Source organism: Trifolium pratense, linkage group LG6, assembly GCF_020283565.1.
Source record: "Trifolium pratense cultivar HEN17-A07 linkage group LG6, ARS_RC_1.1, whole genome shotgun sequence".
Taxonomy (NCBI): domain Eukaryota; kingdom Viridiplantae; phylum Streptophyta; class Magnoliopsida; order Fabales; family Fabaceae; genus Trifolium; species Trifolium pratense.
In genome coordinates this window covers 39,004,227-39,030,684 of record NC_060064.1, presented here as the reverse complement: position 1 = coordinate 39,030,684, position 26,458 = coordinate 39,004,227, and the positions used below count along the sequence as shown (strand labels likewise).

Sequence of the window (26,458 nt, the reverse complement as noted above, 5' to 3'; positions counted from 1 at the left end):
CGATTTATGCTTTTCCCATATGGTGTTTCATTTAATAAACATTTTTTTTATCATCTTTATAGATCTTCACTTGATTTATAAAGTGGAGGTTCATCCGCAATTAAAATTGAGGAATGGGGGGTTTTTGATTTTTTTGTTTTGGTATATTGACGAAATGATAAAGTCATCACAAATTCACACACAGATATACTTTCCTAACAATTTCAACATTTTTTATTAGTTGAGCTAAGACTAATAGACTGGATTTCTTATATAGTGCATAGATATGTAATTTTTAGACTGAATTTCTTATATATATAATATAGTGCACTGATATGTGCATTTCACATATGATTCAAGTTTAACAGTAAGAGCTTTAGATGCGTATGTGAGTAATTTTGACAATTTGTTCTTGACCTATGTTCTAGTGGTAATATTCTTTAAGTACTAAAGAAAGTCATTTTGCTTGATTCATAGCAAAATTATAATACTATATTACAAACTAATGCCCTGAAAGATTTCATAGGAGAATTGCTTAGCCATCATTGTATTCTACATCCACATAATTGAGCATCACCCAGATAATCGTTCGTCATTTACAGTTCAAATAACTAAGTCTTGGGAAATGTTACTCAACCAATACTTAGTACTGCCATTGCTAGCAATGCTATGGAGCCAAAGTAAATATCTCTAATCCTCTTATCAAGTTTTTGAATCATTTCCTCTTCTTTTAAACCCAACTTTGCAGCATGTCTGCTGATGCTATCAATTGTGGCCCTTAGATTAATTACTGACCAAGAAAGCCAAACTAACCAAAATCCCAATCCGGTGTTGAACAAGCTTGATGCAGAAAGAAAAAGCCTTCCACAAGCTAGCTTACAGGTTACAGATAATAGGACATTAAGACAAGTCCCACAATGCTAGCAGAAATTTGTGTAAGAAGCTCTGGAAGCTCATTGCCTGATTTCTTCAACGAAGGAATAATTGTTTTCTGACCTTTTTTTTTTGTTCACTATCAAGGACAAAAGGCTCTCACATGCATGTGAAAAGTTCTTGTAGAGATCTCTTTCTCTGTTGATTTTCTTGTTCTTCTTTTGTGGCGGTTTAATTTTGACTTTCTTTTTGTTGATCAAAGAGAAAAAGGCATTAACTTTATATTTCTTGAGCAAGAAATTACTATAAGCCTTGGTTTCATCTCGTATATTGCAAATCAAGATCAGAATTTAAAGCAATGTTATCCAGAATGTCAAGTCTGCTACTTTATATTTTTAATTTGTGTTTAAGGGAAGAGGAACAATTACTACTGGTCGTGTTGAACAAGGAATCATCAAAGTTGGTGATGAAGTTGAGGTTTTGGGTCTGATGCAGGTATGTTGATGGTGTATTTCATGGATTTAGGGTTGCCGTCAAACTCATATAATTCCTTTTGTTTAATATATTGATTGCTGATTTCTTTGCATCTATATTTTATTTGCTATTGGTGATGATTAATGTTTTGTTCTTAGCTGGATATTGGTCAATTTTTTTTATCGGAGTTTTAATAAATTACTTTGTATTGGTGTTTCCTGAACCTAAGTTTACCGTGGTGGGGTGGTCCTCTGAAATTAACGGTAACTGATGTTCAAGAAGATTTTGGACCAAGGACAAGTAAATTATTGCCATCTTTATATTGAGAGCTATTTACATAACATATATTGCAAACTAATATGGATTTTTACGTTTATTAAGCCGGTGATAATTTCTCTGTGGTTTGAAACGTATTCAACGTGGTCATGTCAGAAGCAATGATAAAACTTTTATTATTTTTAGACTGTCACAAGATTCAATAGAACATTCTTAAACTAAAATGCTAAAATCAGTAAACCAGTATACTAATTGCACCTTGTTTTGAAAAGGCGTAAGCATGGAAACATCCAAGAAATTTGAGGCAGAGATCAACTACACCCTTCTCACATTTTCAACTCCTTCGTTTCTTACCTTTTCGACTTCACCCTCACTCTCTTTTTTCTTTCTAGGCTTCTCACTCACCTTCGGATCCGGCACTTCACGGCTTCTCAAATTTATTACCTTTGCAACTTTCATTTTTGGGTTGTCCTTAGTGTTACCCCAAATCCTCCGCTATTTTGCAAACTTGATAATTGTCTTGATAGTTGTCCCATTTGGACCTCTAAGTTTTTTATTGAAGCCTCATGATTTCCATTGGAGGTCTCTTGACTAGCTTTCATTGCCTTTTGACGCGTTTTTATGGCCTCGAAGTTGCCTTGGGTCGTTTGCATAAATTTTGTCAAGGTCTCTTCCATTCTTGAGGGTGGAGGTTGAGTCACAAAGGATGAGTGTGTGTAATCTTGGAAACGATGAGGGTGGGCGACACACTGCTTTCTTCTCCGACTATTGACTTCGGCTTTACTTGAGGAATGTTGATATCACTAGAAAATTAGAGTTGCCTAAAAATGATAAAATAGTTATGCCTGGACAATGTTATTGTCGTGTTTGAATTGATCGTAGTTGTTCCATTTTTCTAGTTTACAATGAAGCTGAGGATCGAACTAAAGACCTCATGCATACTCCCCAAACCCCATAATTTTTTTACCATGTTCCCTAAACCCTAAAATTCTAAAATATGTTTAAAAATATTCGAATAAATATTTGAATAATATTGTAAATAATACAATCTAAAATCAGAGAATCAGATATCTTCCTTAATATAGAATGTGCATAGTTTAAGGAATTGAGACTAAGGGTCCGTTTGATTCGCTAAAAATAAGGGACTGGACAGGACAACTGTAGTTGTACTGTGTTTGATTGTAAAACTGTTTCAGGAACTGGACAAACTGGGAAGCAATGGACAGGACAAAAACAGAATTTTTTGTACCTCACTAAACCACAGCACAACTTTTTGTCCGCAGTACAAGTTGTCTAAAATGCCAAAATATCATTTTATTAACAAAATATCGTATAAGACAAAAAAAATGTTCAATATCCCAAAAGTTTGTTCTGTGCTGTTCTGTCATGTATTGTGCTGTTCTGTCTTGTACTGTTCTGTCCAGTACTTACCCTTTAACAAATCAAACACACCCTAAGCTAAATTTATGCATGTTGCCGTCACATACATTTTTCAATATGTTGCAATTCAGCGTAGGCTGAATTTATTATGCACCTTATGCTAGAGTGCGAATAATTTACTAGTTTTTATTTGATTTACAAAATTTACTTTGATACATTTGCAAGAGGGGTTGGAACCCCACGACTCGACTATTCTATTGAAAATACAAATCCCGTGATAATTAATTTTTCAACTGTGGTTGGACGAATTGAGTAAATTTTTAGAGAAGCCCATCTTCATGGTTCATTATTGTAGTTGATAATTGTCAACATGAAAGTCGTTAAAATTTCGTTTTATATCATAAATTCTATCAATTTTATGTTTTTACACATGACTCTCATGTTAAAATTAAAGCTAAAATAGTTCGCAGGTCGAAACAAATTTACACAATTTAAGTCTTTGTGAAATGTAAAATATGTAAAATTAATTAAATTTGCACGTTTTTACCTGTTTGAACGATTCAAAATCTAAAAAAAAAAAAAACAATTCAAAAGCACAATTTTATCATTTGAATATAATTTATTTTATTTTTGACAAAGAGCATAAATCTTTTTAAAAATACATATAATATCAAATTAGTAATAAATATAATATGATATGTCTAAATATTTAGAGATACACTTATTTTATGCATGTGTGTGTGTGAAAATAAGAAAGTGAAAATAAAAATATACAAAAGAATAGATGAAAAACATATGAGAGGCGAAAGATATAAATAAAATTATTTAAATATAATAAGTTATTTAATAAATAATAGAGACATAAATGTAATAGGAGGTTTATAAAAATAAAATAACAGAGGATAAATTTACGATACAATCACTTTATATTTAAATCAATATATAATATTCATTCTTGCATGACATGCATGATTTAAAGTATTTAATACATGAAACAAAATGAGAGTGATATTAATTTTTACAAGATATACTGTAGGTGTATATAGTTGTTGGTGCTATTTGTTGAAAAAATTAAGACTTTTCAACATGAATATTTTCAACTAACACAAACAATAATATTTGTTATTGAAATGCATGACTATAATCATATTTGATTCATGAGAAAAAATTAATTAAGTGTGAATTATCTAATATTTTAAATGAATTTTTGAATTTAAAATTAATAATGTGTTAATTTTTTATAACTTCTTTAATTAATATTCATAAAACTTAAATTTCTAGATTAAAAATAAAATTATTAATTTTAGATTAAGTTAAAAATTAAATAAGTTATATATATTATTAAATCCTCCAATTTCATTCTCTAAAATTTAAACTCATAAATTTTAATCCTTAATGAAATATGTCAACATTTTAAACTGTGATGTGGTATGGGTTCGATGAGCTGGCAAGTGACATGTTGGATTAGTGGCTTGACAACGTATAAGTGACTCACCAAAATCAAATATAAAATGGCGGGGGTGGGGGGAACATCAACGATTTGAAAACAACAAGAACATTCTTCTTCATTTTTTTTATGAATATGAAAACAACAACAACAACAAAATTCATAATCACATATGGATCATCTTCACGAATATGGAAACAACACCAACAACATTTATCGTCACAAACCCATAAATCATTCTTCAACCAACAAATAATCTACAACCTATAACCCAAAAATTTACAAACCCATAAATAATTTTAGTAAAAAAATCCGGGATTTCTTGGATATTTTAGATGTGTGTAGAAGAAGAATTTGGGGTCATGATTGCTGCTCTGTAGGGATGGGCAAAAAAATCCAAAAATCAAACCGACCCATCAAACTAAACTGAACCAAATCAAACCATAACTAACGGTTTTAAAACTGAACTGAAACAGTTCGGTTCGGTTCGATTCATGGTTATCAGTTTGGTTCGGTTTGGTTTAATTGTTCAGTTATTTTTAGTGAAAAATTAGTTATGGTTTGGTTCAAAACCATAAAACCGAACCACTTTAACAGTTCAATTCAGTTCAAAAGACAAACAATTCAATTCGGTTCGATTACTATGAATTTTGAAAACAGATTGGTTCAGTTCGGTTCAGTTTTTTTTCCAAAACTGAACCATGACCACCACCCCTACTGCTCTGCGTATAGAATGGATGAGGAAGAAGATGGAAACACATATAATGGTCCTAGGTATTTATGTAATTTCAGCAATTTTTTGTTTTTTAATGAGTCATCACACTAATCAAACCATCAGCTGCCACATCACTGAACCATGCCATGTCACGGTCTAATTTGGCGACAGATCTCATTAAGGACGAAAATCTATGGGTTTAAATTTTCCAGGGCGAAATAGGAGGATTTTTATTTACAGAGACTAAAACCCAAATTCGTAAATTTTACATGAACTAAAAGCACCATTTACCGAAAAAGAAAAATAATGCATTTATTTTATGACTTAAAGTACTGATTTGTTAAAAAAAAAAAATTCAAGTATTTGAACTTATATTTATTTAAAGTTACTCTAAAAGAAATTTTCATCATTTTATATAGTGGACAATCATTAATGCCTAATTACCTAATCATTTGAGCCACACATGCAGTGCACTATATGCACACACTGCCATAGTGGGGCGGCAAAAGTGTGCATATCGCATACCATTCAGATTTAACAGTAAGAGCTTTAGAGGAGTATGCGAGTAATTTTGACAATTTATTATTTACCTATGTTATAATGTTACTATTCTTGGCTTAAGTACTAAAGAAAGCATTTTGCTTGATTCATAGCAAAATTATATATTACAATCTACATTACCAAGCAATTCTTTCTGCGTTATTTGAAACCCAATACATTAACTACAACATACCGATTTTGATCAATTGATGACCTAAAAGATTTCATAGTAGAATTGTTTAGCCATCACTGTATTCAACATCCACATAATTGAGCATCACCCAGATAACCGTTCGTCATTTACAGTACAAATAACTGCGTCTTGGGAAATGTTACTCAACCAATACTTAGCACTGCCAATGCTAACAATGCCGCGGAGCCAAAGTAAATATCTCTAATCCTCTTATCGAGTTTCTGAATCATTTCCTCTTCTTTCCAACCCAACTTTGCAGCATGTCTGCTGATGCTAACAATTGTGGCCCTTAGCTTACTTACTGACCAAGAAAGCCAAACCAACCCAAATCCCAATCCGGTGTTGAACAAGCTTGATGCAGAAAGAAGAAGCCTTCCACAAGCTAGCTTGCAGATTACAGATAATAGGACAGCAAGGCCAGTCCCAGCAATGCCAGCAGAAATTTGTGTAAGAAGCTCTGGAAGCTCAGGGCCTGATTTCTTCAGCGAAGCAATAATTGTTTTCCGACGTTTTTTCTTGTTCACCATCAAGGACAAAAGGCTCTCGCATGCATGTGAATAGTTCTTGTAGAGATCTCTTTCTCTGTCAATTTTCTTGTTCTTCTTTTGTGATGGTTTGTTTTTTACTTTCTTTGGACTGCAGAGCAAAGAGAAAAAGCATTAACTTTATATCTCTTGAGCATGAAATGAATGATAGTTATGACAAATTTTATAAAAGGAAACGTGGGCAGAAGGATACAGCTAATCATTCCCTTATAGGAATGTTTCCTTATTCAGCGAGGGAAGAGAAAGTAAATCTAGATCTGATTGATTAAATAGGAGAGTGTTTCCCTGCCATTGTTTTTTTATGCATGATTTGAGTGGTGAATTTTACCCTAGGAGAGCTAAGGCCTCTCGAAGTGCCTCATTTATCATTTACAGCTTATTTCCTTACATTTTAGTCTTCTGTTTGTATTGTGAGCTAGATCCTACATGAACTCTAGCTATTTCCAGCAATAAGAATTTCTATTCACTACTATATTCTACTGTTTTATTTTATTGATCAATGTTTAATCGTAATCGAGATCGAGTCCTATCAATTGGTATCCAGAGCCTTGGTTACAATCTAAAATCCAATCACCGAATAGAGAAACGTGTTGATGCGTTAGAACAAAGGATGAGCAAAGCTGAAGTTGCAGTTGAGCAGCTTCGTCAGTTGGTTTTGGAACAACAATCACGACCGCCACCAGTCACGGTGGAGCAGATTCGCGAGCTCATCCTAGAACAACGGGATCGTTGTAACCGTCGTCGGGGGCGACCACGGGAAAGAGATCACCACTATGACGAAGAAGAGGAATGGACCGATAATAGCACGTGGTCGTGGGACTCACAATCTCAACCACAACAAACTGACGGTGGTAATGATCAGAGTTTCTGTGACGTTGAAGAAGGAATTCATCTCAACAAATTAGAGTTTCAACCAGAAACAGAATTGAAGGTTTGTGAAACTGCGGTGAAGGTTGTGACAGAGAAGATGAGGGTGCTATGTACGACGGAGGAGAACGATTGTGCACCTACACCAGCTTTGCAGTCTCGAACACCACCGCTGAACGTCGTTCGATCTACAACGACACTAGTACGGCAAGTTGCGCCGCCCAAACCTCCGGTGTCCAAAAACTTCCAAATCATTGAAGCACCGGTAGCGCACACACAGCTACACCCGTCGGATTCCAACCAATCAGTGATGGTCCTTCCACAACGAGTTCCACTACCTAAACCTCCCGATCCGGAAAATTATGTTCAGGGGAATGGGTCGTTGGCCAAGCTACCACCATCATCGCAGTCACTGACCACCGATTCAGGAGCAGAGATAAGTCCACCACCACAGGCAACACCGGCGAAGATGACCTCTAGATCGACCGAGCAGATCGATCTCACTTCAGTTGAGAAAAATCTGGAAAGACGAAGGGCAAAAAAGGTAATTTCTATATTGGGAGGAATTTTAGAAAAACTGGGGGCAAAATGGGGAATCTGTGAATTTGGTACATCTTTTAATCTAATGAACCAGACCCATGTTAATGAGGTTTTGCTTTTTGAGATATTCACCAATTGGGCAGGAGCAAAAATAATAGAGTTGGCCCAATTCAAAACTAACAACTTGTGGGTTCAGAAAAAGGGAAATTCACATATCCCAATTCAAGGGACAGAAGAAAGGTTACTTTACCTTCCTTGTGGTCTTGGTTCACTACTAATAGTGATTAGAGATGTCAAAGTGTTAGATGTGTTAAGGATGTCTACATATGTCATTTCCCAGTGGCAATATAAAGATGTCAAGGCATTAGAGGTGCTACAGATGTTGACATATGCAATAGCCAAGTGGGCATTTACATGTGAGTATGCATGGCATGCAGGGAAGAAAATAGGTGTTCATATTTTCATTCCAAATCATTATGTTGGCACATTGAAGGATATCAATGTTACCAAGGAGCTAAGCAGACCTGTCGTTGTATCTATGGGAGTGGGGAATTCTAATCTAATTAGGATTGATTGTTGGCTCAAACAACACAATAACAAAGTTATACTATCTACTTGTGATGCAATTCAGTCGGGAGCTATTAAACAATTATGGGCACTTGCAATTATATTTCAAACATATGTATTAAAGAAAGGTCATGCCAAAGATCTTGTTGGTGTGGCAAAGGAAGCATGTCAACAGGCCTCTCATAATGGGTTAGATGTGGTTCTAGTTGATATAGCAGAACGTAGACATGATTATGAATATTTTATCTGTGATAACATGCTTGAGTTCAATTCAAGTCTTAAAGACATGGATAAAATTGGGGGTCAACCAATGTTGGTGAAAAAGCTCTTAAATCCAACTATGGACAGCAAGAACAGAGAAAATGGCATAGCACCAGCAGCAATTGTTTTTCATTTAACCATTTTCTCAATAAAGGATGCAGTCTGTGATTTTATCATGCTTCTTGATTTTGTAGAAGAGACGCCACTGGATATACTGATTACTGACAAGTATAGTGGGCCATCAGATGTCAAAAAGTTGAGGCTGAAAATGATGACCGCAGTTGCAAATGAAAGTAACACAGGTGAGATGGTGACAGAGCAGCGTGAATATGATGCCAATGCAGACATTCCAATTGCGAGGAAATCAATTTGGGTGGTTGTGAAGATGGTATTGCAACAGTATGATGTCAAGGTGGTTGTTGTTCCACTTATTCAATTTCTTGAGATGGAAAGGGGCTATTTTATCTCTAAAGCTTTGATGTTTGCAACTATGATATTAAATTCATCAGTGAGGATAATACCATGGGACCCCGGGAAATTCAATGTGTTTAAGGCTAAAGTTGATTGTGAATGTTGTTGGAGAAAATCTTATTCAATCTATGGTTTGCTTAATTGGGTCTATGGCAAACATAATCATTTCCAACCTTTACCAACTAGTTTGAATGAAGAGTGGCAGCTGAAACCAGAACCTGAAGAAGCATTAGATACCAGAAGGAATGCAAGTGGGGAGGTTGAAGTGTTAGTCACGCGGAAAGGACTTCTAGGTGTTGAGAACTCTTGGGAACTAGCTGACAAGATGAGAAAAGAGTTTCCCAGATTCCTCCTTGAGGTCAAGGAGAATTTTGAAGGGGGAGGTATTGATAGTTATGACAAATTTTATAAAAGGAAACGTGGGCAGAAGGATACAGCTAATCATTCCCTTATAGGAATGTTTCCTTATTCAGCGAGGGAAGAGAAAGTAAATCTAGATCTGATTGATTAAATAGGAGTGTTTCCCTGCCATTGTTTTTTATGCATGATTTGAGTGGTGAATTTTACCCTAGGAGAGCTAAGGCCTCTCGAAGTGCCTCATTTATCATTTACAGCTTATTTCCTTACATTTTAGTCTTCTGTTTGTATTGTGAGCTAGATCCTACATGAACTCTAGCTATTTCCAGCAATAAGAATTTCTATTCACTACTATATTCTACTGTTTTATTTTATTGATCAATGTTTAATCGTAATCGAGATCGAGTCCTATCAATGAAGCAATTCACTTTATATTTCAAAATAATTGATTTTTTTCATTAACAAACATCAAAGCATATCATAGTAAGAAACAAGGTCAACAGTCAAGAAAAGTATATGCTACAAACCTCCTTAAAGGCGCAGTTAAGGTCTGCTTCACTGTAGAGGAATGATTCAGTCCTTCTGCTTCATTGATTTTCACCCTGTTCATATAGAATTTAAGCAAAGTCAGTTTCTTGAAACAAAAGTAACAATGTTAGTCTGTCAAATGTTGAAGAAGAGGTTTCTATGAGGAGGTTTCTTATGTTCTTTTCGTGTTATTCTTTGCTTAAAATATCCATATCTGCCCATAATCATCTCAGAGTTTATAACCACAAAAAGTTATTCAGATAGTCAGATATGAGTTTTCTTCTATTTTCTCTGGTTTCTTACCAGAAGGCGGTCCAAGTATAAAATATAACGCAGCTCTTAATTTGATGTTAAAAATGTAATAAATATAGAACCTTTGATGCTAATCCAAATATTACCACAAATTATAGAGAAAGTTAGATGATAATTCTGTTTTACTATGAAAAAATGAAATAGGAAAATATATCAGAATTTCATTTAGGTGGTTAAAGTTTAGACAGGTGAACAAATTTATACCTGCCGAAGTGTGGAACAAGCAATGAGTGCTTTTCAACCTTATGTAAGCTCTTTGACAAGTATGATTCAGCAACTACAGAAAGAAGATCTTTCATCTGAATCTCAGTACCCATAAATGTGATTTGACCATCAAGATGAACTGTAATCTTCGAAGTAAGGGCTGAATCTTGAAGAAAATACAACAAAGGCTTCTGGATGTCAAATTTGTCATTAAGGTATAAAAGAGATGATGAGTCGGATGAAAATGGTTGCCGAGGTTCATCAATTGCTGATAACTGCAATTTCATCAAGTCTGACATCAAAGAGATGTTTGCACCATCTATGCGCGATTCAGCAGTTCCGGACTTTAGGTGCTTTGAAATTTTATCATGCTTGGTGCATTGTTCAACAATGCCAAAGCCTAAAAGTACTGCATTTGAGCAGGATTCTGTAATCAATGGTAAATAATGTTACTCAGAAGAAGCCAAAATTAGATACAACATAAAAAACAAAGGATCCGGCAATATAAAATCATCTCATGCATTTATCTGCTCTCCTATTTTTTACATCAACGGCAAATTGGTAATATATCATCTACGAAGCAGTAACGCAGACACTAAATACACGCAGACACTAAACACAACCCTGACAAGTCGACACTGATGATAATTTGAAAAATGGAAGATATTGAATGTAACTACATGTATCGGTGTCATGCCAATATGATATTGGCAATATCAGACATTGACACACCTTTAATCTGAAGTATCAATAGTGCATAATATGTAACATTTTAGAGAGAAAACCAATCTTCACCGGTTCTAAAAATTAACCATAAAATGGTTAGATCAAACATACCTTGTACATCAGTTGATACAGGCCATTGAGCTGAGAAATCAGCATTGACAAACTGATTATCGTCAAACCATTTATTTTGGGTTTTCATCGACTCTGGAGATGGACTTGGCTTAAGAAAAGGACACTGATAACTGAGCATGTCTGGTTTTGCTAAAGAAGAAGGCAAGAACGTTTGAGAGTCCTGTCATGGAAAAATATGCAAAATAAACAATAAGCAATTGAAAATTTATTTAAGCACAATTGTGTAAACCATATGTACAATAAGTAGCAAAAATTGTCATACTGAGAACTAAAGATATATTTAAGACCATTTAAACCAAGGCTTTTTTTTTTAATAATTTTTAACACTAAGGCTATGTAACTAACATCATGTGTCACACACAACTGCTAGATATTTGAGTCCCTTAACCATTTCCAGTCTCTAGGCGGTGCGTATTGAAAAACATATGTTGGGAGAGGTCAATTTCTTAAATGGATCTTAGTTATCTCGAGAGATTAATCTCTAAAGTTGGGCTGCAAAAATACCTTTGTTTTAAAAAGGAAAAAAGAAACTAGGCTATGTATACATGGAGGAGTCAAATAGTCCTTTAGTCAGAAAATAAATCTTCAAATAGTCCCCTCTTCATGTATTAAAATTTGTGATTCTCTAAATTTAGAAATGATAAATTAACTAACCCCCACCTTTCCCCTTAAAGCTAAACATATCCTAGAGCATGCAAAGGTTACCCCTGTTTACAGATGTAAATCAACAACCACAAAATTAACAAAACTATGAGTCTATGAAAAAGATGAAGAGATAATTTGGATATGTTACCTTGATATGATGTGTTGTGGGGAAGGCAAGGCCTGGAGGGTAGGTATGAGAAGCCATAAGACACAGTCTCTGCACCATTTTTGGATGGAAGAAACCAAAGACTATACTATAGCTACCATCCCATCCTCAAATCCCAGATGGAGATTTTGTTAATATTAGTTTTTCTGTGGCTCCCATAAAAGAATCAGATTTTATTATATGATCCACTAGTTTATAATCCGGAAACTTCCAAAGTTGTTGAACCAATGGCAGGCATGAGCCTCGTCGGCAATTTTATATGCGCGTCAAAGTCCCATATATGGACAAAACCAGCTGCACTCTCTTACATTGTTGGATATACGCACTAATCTCAATTATCGACGGATGAAGCTCGAACATTTTCAGATTAAATATGTCTTCTGTTGGACATGTGTTGATATGTATTGATGTTAGATACCAACACAATATCAATACTTATAATTATATTGCGTCATTTTTTAAAATTATTATCAGGATCAACATGTCAATGTTCGTGTCTAGTATATGTGTATGTGTTTCTGCTTCATAGATTAACACACTTTGAAAACTCGATTTATTCATTCAAATTGATTGAGTATGAGACAATAAAAATTCAAAATGGCTAAAAATTTAAAAAGAGTATGTCAATAGATTCACTTTATTCATAGTAATAGTATAAAATAGCAAATTGCATGCTACAATATATATTTGACTAAATTGAAATGTCTAGATATTCATGTTTCTTGATTTATAGCATTAATGACACAAAAATCATTGTTTGGATTTGCATTAAGACGAATCTCATCTTTTAACATGAAATAAATAAACACCGCATTAAATTACCTCTTCTTCACAAATAAAAAAGAAGAACAAAATTGTGACAACTACCATTAGAATAGAAGTTTCTTTGTTTGTGATCTAATATAATCATATTAGAAAAGGAGAGATACTGAACAAAAATTGTAGAAGAAACTCTATTTTCTATTGTTTCTTTATTGTTTTAAGCAACTTTAATATTTTCACAAATATAGTAATACTCATCCAACATTTCATTTTATAGTCATAAATCTCTGCATGTATAGAATATCTTGATTTACTAAAAAAATAAATAAATTTTTATATGTTAAAAAAAAACAAGTGTTTTCATCTTCAAATGAATGGCCAACATTGGGCCTCTTTTAAAAATTAAAAAAAAAAATAAAAGGTAAAATAGTCTAAAAGTATTAAAACCTACGATTTTACACGATTTCACTGATTTTACCACAATTTAAATCGTTTGAAATCGTGTCAGCTCACGATTTTACCCAAAAACGATTCTACCTGCGAGTTAACTAGAAATGGCTACCTAAAAATGTAAAATTTACGATTTTACGTTTTAAATCGCAATTTTAACAACCTTGCTTTTAACCAAAAAAATATCTTCCCAAATGATTCACATTACCGTTCCCTTACAATCAATTAGCCACCAGTAACGAATCCACATTTACCTTCATTGCTCTATACCTCAATTTTTTAGCATGTTGAAGGCTTTCAAATACTTCCCACAACTCACCCATATAAGCACAATAATTTCCAATACCTTTTGCAAAGTCCCATAACCATTTCCCATCATACCCTCAAATCGTATCACTACAATCCGCTCTCTCATTAGTTCTATAATCATTAGGCATGGCAACGGAACTCGTATCCGCGGGTACCCGCCCGAATCCACCCCGAGTTTGACGGGGAAAAACCGATTTGACTGGGTTTGGGTTCGGGTTTGGGTTTTCCCCGATTTCAAAACATGGGGATGGGGCGGGTAACGGAGATATTGGTACCCACCCCGAACCCGTCCCCGAACCCGCCCGTTTATATAAAATTACTATATTACCCCTATTTATTTATTTATAATGTCACAGATCATATAATTTATCTACTTGAGTTAGGATTTTTAATGAACAATGATTCTTAGTTATTTGTTTTTTTAGCAATTTCAGTGAACAATGATGTGAACATTCTTGGTTATGTGGTTGTTTTGACGGTATTTTTGAATATTGGTTTGTACCGGTACTATTTTATGGTTTTGATAATTTTGGTTTGATATTTTGGAATATCATTTCATTTGTATGTTTAATGCATTGAAATTTTGGTTTGTACTTTATTATTTGAAATTTTTTGTATTGTATGTATGTCATTGTTCGGGAAAATTTTGGGTTCGGGTAAGGTTCAGCGTAGGGCAGGGCAAGGTTCGGGGATACCCGAACCCATTTGGGTATATCCGAACCCATTTGGGACGGGGATTGGGTTCAATTTTTCATCCCCGTCGGGTAATGGGCGGGAAACGGGTATTTATCAATGATTCGGGTATGGGGAACGGGGAAGGTAAAAACCGTACCCGCGGGTACCCATTGCCATGCCTAATAATCATCATCCGTATTCAATTTGACTCACCCCATCCATAGGAGGTTTTCAACCAAATAAGACCTAAATTCGATGATCATATCTAATCACAAAATTTGCTTTAGAATCAACATTATAATGGCATGTTAAAACGAATGAATTGATCTCTAAATCGAACTTTTTTTTTAAGATAACTTAGTGACTAAAATTTTTACTCTTAAAGTAAAAAATAAAGTATCCGAAATTCAAAACTCGACTCTTATATATAAATTGTGATGTTCTACCAACTAAATTGTACTTCTAAATCAAACTGTAATAGTATAGTCAGGCCCGATTTTGGGCCAGGGCAAGCAGGGCCCGAGCCCAGGGCCCCCAAAAAACTGGGGCCTCAAATTTTTTTTTGGCCCATTATGTTAAATTTAATTGGTTAGGTATTTGTGCTGAGAATTTGTTTACATGAATTTATGGTAGCTTAGTTGGTTAGTATGCAATTCCCAGCTCAATTGGAAGCAGGTGGGACTGGGTTCAATTCCTAGCCTTGACACTTTTTGGTTGGCAATTTTTTGTTTGTTTTATTTAAATAGATCAACTTTCAACAAATCACAATCAATACCACCATAAAAATTATAAATCAAACTAATTCAAAAATTATTTCTTTTTACAAAATGATGATTTTTTCTATAAATAAAATAACTTTATAACTCATAAATAACTTTACTACTTTATCTATATAAAAAAAAAACCACATTTTGTTATTTCTTTGAAAAAATTCTATGAAAATAAAGAATTAATTTATAAAATTAAATTGTAATTTTTATGAAAAAGCACTATCAATTTTTTTTTAGATCATCAAAACACTGTCAATTTTTTTTAGATCATTAAGACACTATCAATTTTGTTATTTATTTTATTTGTTGTGTAAATGTTAATTTTATTTATTAATAATCTGTTAATCTTTTATTTATCGTTTCAATTTCAATGTTGCGGAATATGACTTTTTTTTTTTTATGTCAGTTACACATAAAAATAACTATTTTTGATGTTATTAACATTATTTACAATTTAAATAAATGATGTTCTTTTTATAAAAAAAATTGCATTTTTTATTAGGCGTCCATTTTTATTATTTGCTCTGAACCTCCAAAATCTCGGAGTCGGCACTTAGTATAGTTTTTTCTAAGTCTTATATAATACAATATCCATTTGAAACTGTTGGTAAAATTAAGTTTTCCGTTGGAATTAAGGACTATTTACTTTTTGTTTGAAAAAAAAACTTTTCCTAATTACCGTTACATGACACGTGTCCGTTTACAGGTAAATTTAAGTGGTCCAAGACAGGTAGATGCACGTCACATCAATAATTAATTACACTATTTTCTCATGTCCGAAAACATTTAATACTAGTACTACTAATAAATTAACAAAAATAAATTTGTCAAAAAATTGAAAAAAAATAAATTTAAAAAACTTATTTAAAGACATGCTCATGTTAACACTACAAGCCTTTATTCGTCATTTCATTTTCTGTTTTCTTCGTCATTCTTCTTTCCCTCTCTCTTTCTTTCTTTCTTCCTTCCCCCAAATCGTATCAAACCCTAGAAATTCATCTTCCAAAATCTGACACATTTCGTCACCAGAACCCTAAATTTCCTCATCAAAACCTCACTCCCCAAATCAAATACCTCAATTAGTACCTCAATTTGCCGAATCGATCTCAATCCCTTCATTTTTTTTTCTCATTTTTCTCGATCGGCGAATTTTTCGCGATTGAATTAAAAAAGATCCCAGATTCCGTTACAGTGGCTTTCGCATGGGTAAGATTCTCCGAGAAACCGCGAAACCATCTTCAAGTTCATGGTCTCCATCTTCTTCATCGGAACCGGCGACAACCTCGTCGACTTCGATAACGGAGACAGTGAAAGGCTCTCATCAGTTCAAGATCAAGGGGTACTCGCTTTCGAAAGGGATCGGGATTGGGAAATACATAGCGTCGGATATATTCTCGGTTGGTGGCTATGATTGGGCGATTTATTTTTACCCTGATGGAAAGAGTGTTGAAGATAATGCTACCTATGTTTCTCTCTTCATTGCTCTTGCAAGCGATGGAACCGATGTTAGGGCTCTTTTTGAGTTGACTCTTTTGGATCAGAGTGGGAAAGAGAGGCATAAGGTTCATAGCCATTTTGAAAGAACTCTTGAAAGTGGACCTTATACCTTAAAATACCGCGGTAGTATGTGGTAAGCTTTCAATTATGCTCTATTTTATATATTTTAATATAAAAATTTGATTTTTATTCTGGTTTAGGGTTTACACTTTACACCATTGTTTTGTTAAAAATTGTTAATTTTTTTTCATATGGTGTGTTTTGTTGATTCAATTTTGGTATGGTATCTTTTGCTGTAAAAAAGATGTTAGAATCTTACATGTTGTATAATGAGGTAGGAATTATAGGGTTTATATGATTGCACTATTTGTTTGATGGAGTAGGTTTTGTTTAATGATTCAAGAGATGAAATATTGTCTCTTCCTTGGCAGCTCTGCTCCCACGACGTGGTTTTGTGGTTGGGGTGCTGTTGGAAAGGGATGAAGGGGATACTGGTTTTGAAGGGTTGGGGAAGGGATCTTGTCATTTGATTGGTATATCTTGATTCTTGAGAGAAAAGCTTATAATTTGTGTGTGTGTGTGTGTGTGTGTGTGTGTGTGTGTGTGTGTGTGTGTGTGTGTTTGATCTTACTTGTCTGATTTTTGCACACATAGCTGATGCTGATTATTTGATTTGATATCTTGTGATTCAGGGGTTACAAGAGGTTTTTTAAGAGAACAGCCTTAGAGACATCGGACTACCTAAAAGATGACTGCCTATCTGTAAATTGTAGTGTTGGTGTTGTGAGGTCACATACGGAGGGCCCGAAGATATATTCCATTGCAATACCACCTTCTAACATTGGTCACCAATTTGGTCAACTGCTGGAAAGTGGTAAAGGAAGTGATGTGAGTTTTGAAGTGGATGGGGAAGTTTTCACTGCTCATAAATTGGTGCTAGCAGCTCGTTCTCCTGTTTTCAGAGCCCAGCTTTTTGGTCCTATGAAAGATCACAATACCAAGTGTATTAAAGTTGAAGACATGGAGGCTCCTGTTTTTAAGGTTTACTTAATATTTTGCTTAATATCTTTAAATATGCATAGAAAATTGAGTCGTAATAACTAAGGATTAATTTTTTTTAATTGATTTGATGCGGAGGATATCCATTTGTTTGCCTTTTGTAAACTACATACACTTTTTGAAGACATGGCAACTATTTGGTTCCCATACAATTGCAAGTTGTTAGACTTGTGTTGAATGAGAATGAGGCAATACTGAGCTTTGATAACTGTGCCGGGCAAAATGCATGTTGAATGACCTGTCGTTCCTTTTCTCTTTTTTGCAGGCATTGCTTCATTTTATGTACTGGGACTCACTGCCTGATATGCAAGAGCTTACTGGAATGAACACAAAATGGGCAACAACCTTGATGGCCCAACATCTTCTAGCGGCTGCTGATCGGTATGCCTTAGAGAGGCTCAGGCTAATCTGTGAAGCGGGTCTATGTGAAGATGTTGCCATAAATACCGTGGCTACAACTTTAGCCCTGGCAGAGCAGCACCACTGTTTCCAGCTGAAAGCAGTCTGTCTCAAGTTTATTGCTACCTCCGAAAATCTCAGAGGTATGCTTTTCTTCTATAGTTATTATACTTAATTGCTCACTGATAAAGGATTGTGATATTAGGAAGGCTCTAAAAGGTCTGACCTCCTAGCTAACAACGATCCAAAGATAGATTTGCTGGTGAATGTTGTCCTTTTGTCAGCCTGTCACTATTATGCCCTCCAGTTTGAACTTGAATGAAAAAATGCTTAGCTGTGATTGTGAAGGAATCATATGGTTTTGCTTTATTGTCATCCTTTCCATTTACTACTAATTGATCCATACAATGCATTGTCATCCTTTTCCATCTTCTACCAATTTATCCATGCAGTTCAGTGATTGTTCCAAGTTCTTACCCGCACGTTTTGTATGACTAGTTAATTTGTTCTTGTAAACGTTAGTAATACTTTGACACTTTTATTTCACCTCTTAGAGAGGAGGGTCTTCTACCTTTCTGCTTCCTTATTCCTACTCCGAAAATTCATTATTATTTATCATCAGAAAAGAAGACAAAGGTGATGCATTGATCATAGAACAGTTATTATGTCTCTTCTAGGATGTGTTATTTTAACATGATCAATATGTTTGTTATTATCATGTTTGCAGTCAATACATCTACTAATTGCATAGTTATTGACGAATATCATCACAATTCTGTTGTAAATTTATCTGTTCTAGAACAAAATTGTTGATATCGATGACCTTTTATGTCTCTCTTCTAGGACATGTTTGTTATTATTATGTTTGCATTCAATTCTTTTGATTGCATAGTGTTAGTGACTAGAACAAAATTGTTGATATTGATGACTTTTTTATTCTTCATCATCAACTGAACTATTTGTATTATATTTTTGGTTCTTCAGCTGTGATGCAAACTGATGGGTTTGAGTACTTGAAGGAAAGTTGCCCATCTGTACTGACTGAGCTATTGGAGTACGTGGCTAGATTTACTGAGCATTCAGACTTTATGTGCAAGCATAGGAATGAAGCAATACTTGATGGCAGCGACGTAAATGGTAGGCGTGTGAAGCAAAGGCTTTAGTGTGGAGTGACCATTGAGCAGCTTTCTGTACAACCTTCTTCCACTCTCCTTTTTAAATGTTAGCCGGAGCCATAGTTAGAGGGAGGATGATGATCGTTTGTAGGATTAGAGGCAAGTTTTAATCTTCTTAGCATATTCATGTGTAAGAGATGTAAATGTAATTTGTGTTGGTGCTGTTATTGTTCTAATAGGTTTCTGTGATATTCAGTATTACTTTTATTTGGATTTGGATAAAAACATTTGTTTGAAATCACTGCTCCTCTTGTTTTTGTTTTCTTTTATTTTGGACATTGTGTATGTTTCTTCATTATATCAGCGCAAATTATCTTGAAATATTTGATAGGCGTCTTTTCATAGAGATCCATCATTCTTATAATTGATTAACTTCCAATATTTGTTAATCAGCCTTACAAATCATTCTTATGTAGAGTTTTCTGGTGCTGAAGACTCTTAACAAAGATAAAGGTCAATCAGAGAGTTTCAACACTAACAAATGGTTAGGTGTAAGTTGGGATCCAACTGTTAGTCATGGTTTCCCTACAAAACTAACTAGTTATGTTCCATCTTTCTAAAAAGGGCGATGTTTGAAGGGGTGGGCATGGTTCGGTTTTGGAAGAAAATCGAGACGAACTGAACCAAACTGTTTTTAAAATTCATAGTATCCGAACTGAACTGTTAAAGTGGTTCGGTTTTATGGTTTGAACAATAACTAATTTTTCACTAAAAATAACTGAACTATTAAACCAAACCAAACTGAACCAAACTGATAATCATGAACTGAACCGACTGTTTCAGTTCAGTTTTAAAACCGTTAGTTATGGTTCAATTTTTTTGGTTTAGTTTGGTTTGGTTTTTGGGTTTTTTTGCCGACCCCTTCAAAATTCAAAACCTGTAACAAATTGCTACTTCTATTGTAGTATATATCTGCAATGATACACAGGTTAACGAAGAATTTGTTATGATACATGGAATTATAAAGAGTATATTTATTTATTTATTTTTCTTTTTTTTTTGGTAAAGTATAAAGATAAAGAGTATATTTAACTCCTCTCTATAAAAAAAAAAAGTATATTTAACTAGTACAGTAATAAACAGTTTGTTTGGTCTAACACTTGACATGTATAAAATTTAATCTATCAAGGACAAACATTAAAAGATTGTTGATGAGTGTTCAACATTGTTATCTGATTGTACTATAAGATTTTTATTTTTGGCAGTTGTACTATAAGATTTTCGATAGACACATGTTCGGGTTATACTAGTTATACACACATTTTTATTCTTGCCACAAGATGTGCTTTGAACGTGTGCTGCTAATATAATTTTTTGCCCTATTAAAAAAAATCAATTTTAAAAATAAATAAAAATTTGAATTAAACAATTAAGGTAAAGAATGTAGTAACAATTGTTAGTTAGAGAAAATTTTAGGTGAAGTCGAACCTAGATACATCCAATGACAATATGATACTTCATTAAAAAAAATTAAAATCTAAAATTAATATGGAAAGAACTAATCTCTTATATTTAAGTTAAAAAAAAAAAAACTAATCTCCTTTATTTTTCTCAAAAATATAACACCTTCATTAAAAAAACTAAAATCTAAAATTAAAATGGAAACAACTAATCTCTTTTTTACTAAAAAAAAATAATCTCCTTTATTTTTGCTTAAAAAAAAAAACTATTCTCCATTGAAATTGTACACTTGTGAAATTAGCAAATAAGTAAAAAATACATGTTATGAAATATAAGTAATAGTAATAATATATAAGTATAGAGGAGAGAAGAAGATAAGAGAGAAAGAATAGAGATTGTATTATTCTTATCAAGGTGTATGTTTACATGACAATACAAGTCCTATTTATAGGACAATATAATGGGCCAGTGGAATGGGTCAATGCTTAATGGACATCCACCAAATTATTCATAACACTCCCCCTTGGATGTCCATCGAGGATATGCCTCGTTAAAACCTTACTAGAGAAAACTCATTGGGAAAAAATCCTAGTGAAGGAAAAAGAGTACATCATCCTTTGTGTGTGAACTGCCTCATTAAAAACCTTACCAAGAAAAACTCAGTGGGACAAAACCATGGTTAAGGGAAAAAGAGTGCAGAACATTTATATCTCCCCCTCATAAAGACAATTATATATGAGACGAAGAAAATCAAATAATCTTATGTAGTTGTAATAGTTGCTCAAAAGTTTTACTTGAAGCTGACTTTGTAGAAAGACATGTCTTATCTTCTTTATCATATAGTCTTCTCCAAATATGTAGTTTGTGCGATTATCTTCATGTTGAATCGTTGCAAGAACCCTTTAGAAGAAAACTCACAGATTCTTGTATCTGATGAATGACACACTTCAACCAAATCACATTCTTGATTTATCTTCTATACTCCTCAACTTTCCTCGTCATTTTTTTTTTCTTCATGATATTGTTATTGTTGTTTGTTTCGTAGATCTCCATGAGTAATTGTACTTCTTCATGTGAACATATAGTTTGTTTGTGATCTATACCTTTACGAGGATTAAACAAATTACCTGCATATCTGAAATAACAAAATATATACTTGATGATATATTGACAACAAATAATAGGTCCATAATGTATTTGGCCCCAATTGAACTAAAATGTGGTACTTCAGGACCAATTAGTTCTTCATCATTTACTCGAACTCTAAAATATTCTTCAAATACTTATTTTGTAAGAAATGACAATATTTCAAGCTCTTAAGGAGTCTCTTGATGATATTTTTATCATCAACATAGATAGATAAAAAAATTCATTGCCAAATATTTTCTTAAAATGAACAAATTGTCATTTTCATATTTCTCACTTGGAAATATTCAACAAGAATATTATACAACATGCATATATATTGCTCGAGTATTTAAGGAGACTTATTCATGTTTATTAAGTCACCTTTCCAATAGTTTGATATATGTGTCTCACGAAAATTAAATCCTTTTGGGATTTTCATATAATTATCAAGTGAGATGATTTTCATGTAATCATCATTATTAAGTGAGCCATTCAAATACATATACTAAACTTAATCAATTATAAAGAAGTTCTGAATTCACTTCAGGTGAATATGCCTCTTGAAAATTAATGATAGACGTTTATCATTATTCTTTAATAATGAGTCAAACTTTAAATATTTGTATATTTTCTTTTCTCAAATAGTTTGAAATGTATGTCTCGTGGAAATTAAATCCTTCAAGGAGTTTTATATAATTCACACTAACAAGTGAGCCATACAAATATATCGTGACACATTTTTCAAATAAATTGAATTTTCCATGTGTTAATAAACTTAATCAAGTAAGACTTAATTAAGTAAGAGAAGGATTTTGATTTCACTTCAGGTGAATATTTCTCTTCACATTCAATGGCAAACTTTTACCAATATGCTTGAATAAAAAAATCAAGCTTTTAATGTTTGTATGTCAACATTTTCTATTCACACGAAAATTAATTCGTATCTATCATGTTTTACATCTTCAGGTGTATGGACTGCTGGTCCAAAAATCTTCACTTTGCAAAGTGACTTTAATTACGTAGCAATTGCGTTTTCATTTAGACAATCATTGTCTATAATTCTCAATAGAATTTAGTTCATGATCCTCATTAACTCTTTTCACAAATAGCGTTATATTATATATAAAAATATCATCAACGTTGACTTCTTTTCGGTTTCATCATATTCCATTCATGACATAATTTTCATTCATGACATAATTCGTCAAGATCTCTTTATTATCATAAATTTCAGGTACCTGAGAAGTTCTTCTGGAACTTAAAACTCAATTATGTCAAATACTCTTTTGAAGTTTTCATATCCTCACTTGTGTCATCTTTCTTTTTAGCTCCTTTTCTTATTTGAGGATTTTTATCGTTGGAACCGACTGATCTACCACACTTCAGGGTGGTTAATACTGATTTGCAATATAAGATTGTCCAACAGGGACATCCATTTTGTTTGGAGCATTAGCAGCTAATAGTTGATTTCATAAATTTTGCAAATGATTTATCTTTTGAACATTTGATTCAAACTATGAGGATCAATGTGAGATAATAACATTAATTTATTTCAAGTGATTCATTTGAACTTCTGGTTCATATTTTTCAGCTGCTTATTCTCCCCCCTAATATTGGGAAAATTAATTCATCACTTGAAAATCAGCCTACAGGGCTGTAAATAATTCTCCAATTTTTTTTTGGCTCAAGATGATTTATAATAGATGGAGATTCATATCAAATACATTTTCCCAATATTCTTTAAGAACCGTTTAAATGCATTCTGTTGGAGCAATTGCACATACATAACACATCCAAAAATGCTTATATGGGAATCATGTTTATAAACAAAGTTCAAATTGTAAATTAGGGGAGAACTTATAATAACTAGTTGGCTTGATGCGAATCAATATCTCACATACATGTTTGAATGTTCCCAAAATATAAATTAGAAGTTATGATCTCATAAGTATCAGTCATGTAATTACTTTAGACGTCTAAAGAATGGATCTTCTAGTCCATTTTTTGTATGATCATATTCTATTTGATATCGATTTCAATTGACATACGATACTTATCAAATATTTTCTAAGAATTTAGAAAATGAGATCTTAGCAAAACTATTTGAGAAAACAAACTCACAAACTTCTGGTTGTGAGTAAACATGCATGTTGTAACGACCCATTTTTCGTATTCGTATATTTTATTGAATGTTATTTTATTTATTAATTGGCTTTTATTATTTTAGTGAGCGGCGAATAATTATTTAGCCGAGCGTAAGTTATTAGACGCGAGAACCTTGTTTTGGGCTTAATGGGCGTGAGAGGCCATATGGGCCTAAACCACTTGGGCTTGGTTCATGACTTTTAGGGAGAGGTATTTAAAGAAACCTTGTCATGAGACTTAGCTCATTTCATGACTTTTTGTCTTAGAAGCAAGAATAGAGAAAGAGCTAGGGTTTGATCAAGAGAGAAAGCTTGAGCAAGAGAAGGCTAGAAATCATCACCAAACTTAAGGTAAGAGATTAGAATTCATGATTCTTGAGTGGCAAGGAGAGGGGAGATTGTCTATGTCTCCATTCCCGAACTCTCCCACTCAATTTCTTTTAGACTTTTGATTAAGCTTTTGTATGTGAGTGTGATGTTCTTCATCATCACTTTGTATGTGTTAATCACTAGCTTGATTTCATGAAAAATATGTATGTGTTTGAATCATGTTTGAAAAGTTTATGAAAGTTGCTTAAAATCCAAGAAATTGGCATGATTTTGATTGTTTGAGGTATTTGGATGTTTGGAAGAGATGATTAATGTTCCTTGATATCATATATGCTTGGAATTGCTGTTTATAAGAATTTATAACATGTTGAATGAATTTTTGAGTTGATTCAATGTTAAACCGCCTTAGAAAACTCAAGAACAGATATTCTTTTCTGGTGTAGTTCGCTAAGCGACCAGGAGTTCGCTGTAGCGAACATGTTCGCTGGAGCTCGCCAATGCTCGCCATGAGCAGGTGACTTCCTGGTGAGGTTCGCCATGTCTCGCTGAGGCTTCGCTCAGCGAAGGCCTCTGTGACAGCAATTTTTGTTAATGTTTGTAAGTGTAATTAGGCACTTGTAACATGGTTTAAGGGTATCCTTACATGATTGTTGATACATGTTGATACTGTTAATGTTTATTGTTAATCGTTATATGATTGATAAACGTGTATGCAATAAATTGCAGTTTAGAGTGAGTAATGTGATGTCTTGGCATTAATTTGCAATGTTAAGTGAATGTGTTAGGATTGTGTTCCCGCATTCATAAAAGAGTAGCTTCGAGCTAGAGAATATCATATGGTTGATATGTGTATACATACATGCATTCATGATTGTATGTGAACATTGGAAACTTGGGTTCCAATAACGAAAATGGATTATGTGTCCATAATGAAGCCGAGGATCGGATTAGATGAATCCATGAGTCCAGAGTTGCTATCCAACAGGATATAAAACTGTGTTGGCTTATCCAAGGGAGATAAGATGGTTCGGTAAGTTCCGACATATCCAGCAAGATATAAAACTGTTCTTGGTCCACCGTTGGTGAGACACCTTGGTACCACATGCATTTAGTTATGTCTAGGGATGGCATGACAGTGAATTGATTGGCATTAGATACCTTAGGGTAAGTGCGCATATATTTGATAAATGGTATGTGACATTATCTGGTTGAATTGTGTTGAACTTTATTAAATGATAATTGTTTAGTGCGATGTTTTGGCGTGAGTTAGAATATGTATGATGTAGTTCGAAAGTGTAAGATCTTTCTTATGCTCGTATGTTATGCGATTATGTTTTCTAACTCTCTGCTTTGTGTTATTTGCTGGACCTTTGGGGGTTCAGATATTCAGGCTGAGGACTGTGCCGACGTTTAGACTGTTGTTTTAGCTTGGTGTTGAAGTACCTTTTGGTGAGGAGACTTAGCATAGATTACTCCTCTTAGTACTAGCTTTTGGTTAGAGTTTGTAAATAGTAAATGCTCTGGTAATGTAACATCGAGTCGGGGATTACGCTTGGATTTCATCGTATATCGGTGTTACCTTTTTGATATGCTAGTTCTTGTATAAGTGACATCCTTAGGGATGAATATGGCTTATGTATATATATGCATGCTTGGTTAGTTTGAATCCGCTGTTGCTTTTCATGTTAAACTTCATGACGCTCTGTGTGTATGCTTGTGTTTTAATTACCACGTGGCACTCTGCCTTTACACTTGTTAAAAAGTTTTTAAAATTACGTTTTTAAGGGTAGTATGGGTTAGGGTGTTACACATGTGACCAATTTAGTTGATGCATCAATTCAAGTCACAAAGTGTCTAAATGATCCATATTCTCAAATTATCAATTTCTTTTGGGAGCTAGTAACACATAAAAATTATTGGAATGAAGGAACTTCAGGCTCTTCAATACATATCTATAGATTTTTTATTTTCGCATCATAATAAATCCGGGATGACCCAACCGATATTGCCAACAATAAATTTAATATGATTTGTAAACTTCTGGTTTACAATAATTTGTGCTTCAATTGCATTATTATATATAAAAATGTAGTATAAACTTCTGGTTTATAATTTTTTCATTACACTTAATTTATCCAAAATATGTGTAGTAATATATAGA

At 33.6% G+C, this 26,458-nt stretch overlaps 2 protein-coding genes and 1 pseudogene across 2 annotated transcripts; 1 reads left to right on the top strand and 2 right to left on the bottom strand.

Annotated features, from left to right (window-relative positions):
* Positions 1-611: 611 nt before the first annotated feature.
* Positions 612-2,061, bottom strand: LOC123892249 (annotated as a pseudogene).
* Positions 2,062-5,704: 3,643 nt separating this feature from the next.
* Positions 5,705-12,580, bottom strand: LOC123888634. The gene is made up of 5 exons (XM_045937728.1): positions 12,181-12,580; positions 11,367-11,547; positions 10,530-10,956; positions 10,013-10,087; positions 5,705-6,513 (listed from the first exon to the last, which is right to left on the bottom strand). The coding sequence occupies exons 1-5, from the start codon at positions 12,256-12,258 to the stop codon at positions 6,021-6,023; spliced, it is 1,254 nt and encodes a 417-aa protein (XP_045793684.1). The 5' UTR covers positions 12,259-12,580; the 3' UTR covers positions 5,705-6,020.
* A 3,469-nt stretch (positions 12,581-16,049) lies between these two features.
* On the top strand, positions 16,050-19,617 carry LOC123888806 (BTB/POZ and MATH domain-containing protein 2-like). The gene is made up of 4 exons (XM_045937990.1): positions 16,050-16,794; positions 17,354-17,702; positions 17,986-18,262; positions 19,104-19,617. The coding sequence occupies exons 1-4, from the start codon at positions 16,367-16,369 to the stop codon at positions 19,280-19,282; spliced, it is 1,233 nt and encodes a 410-aa protein (XP_045793946.1). The 5' UTR covers positions 16,050-16,366; the 3' UTR covers positions 19,283-19,617.
* The last annotated feature ends 6,841 nt before the right edge of the window (positions 19,618-26,458 follow it).

Bases quoted from the DNA above. Each gene is read 5' to 3' on its own strand.
- LOC123888806 (XM_045937990.1), top strand. From the start codon at position 16,367: ATGGGTAAGATTCTCCGAGAAACCGCGAAACCATCTTCAAGTTCATGG. The intron at 16,795-17,353 runs GTAAGCTTTCAA...CTTGTGATTCAG, and splicing joins AAATACCGCGGTAGTATGTG to GGGTTACAAGAGGTTTTTTA. The intron at 18,263-19,103 runs GTATGCTTTTCT...TTGGTTCTTCAG, and splicing joins TACCTCCGAAAATCTCAGAG to CTGTGATGCAAACTGATGGG.
- LOC123888634 (XM_045937728.1), bottom strand. From the start codon at position 12,258: ATGGTGCAGAGACTGTGTCTTATGGCTTCTCATACCTACCCTCCAGGC. The intron at 11,548-12,180 runs GTAACATATCCA...TTTCCATGACAG, and splicing joins CCACAACACATCATATCAAG to GACTCTCAAACGTTCTTGCC. The intron at 10,088-10,529 runs GTATAAATTTGT...CTATATGAACAG, and splicing joins CTTGTTCCACACTTCGGCAG to GGTGAAAATCAATGAAGCAG.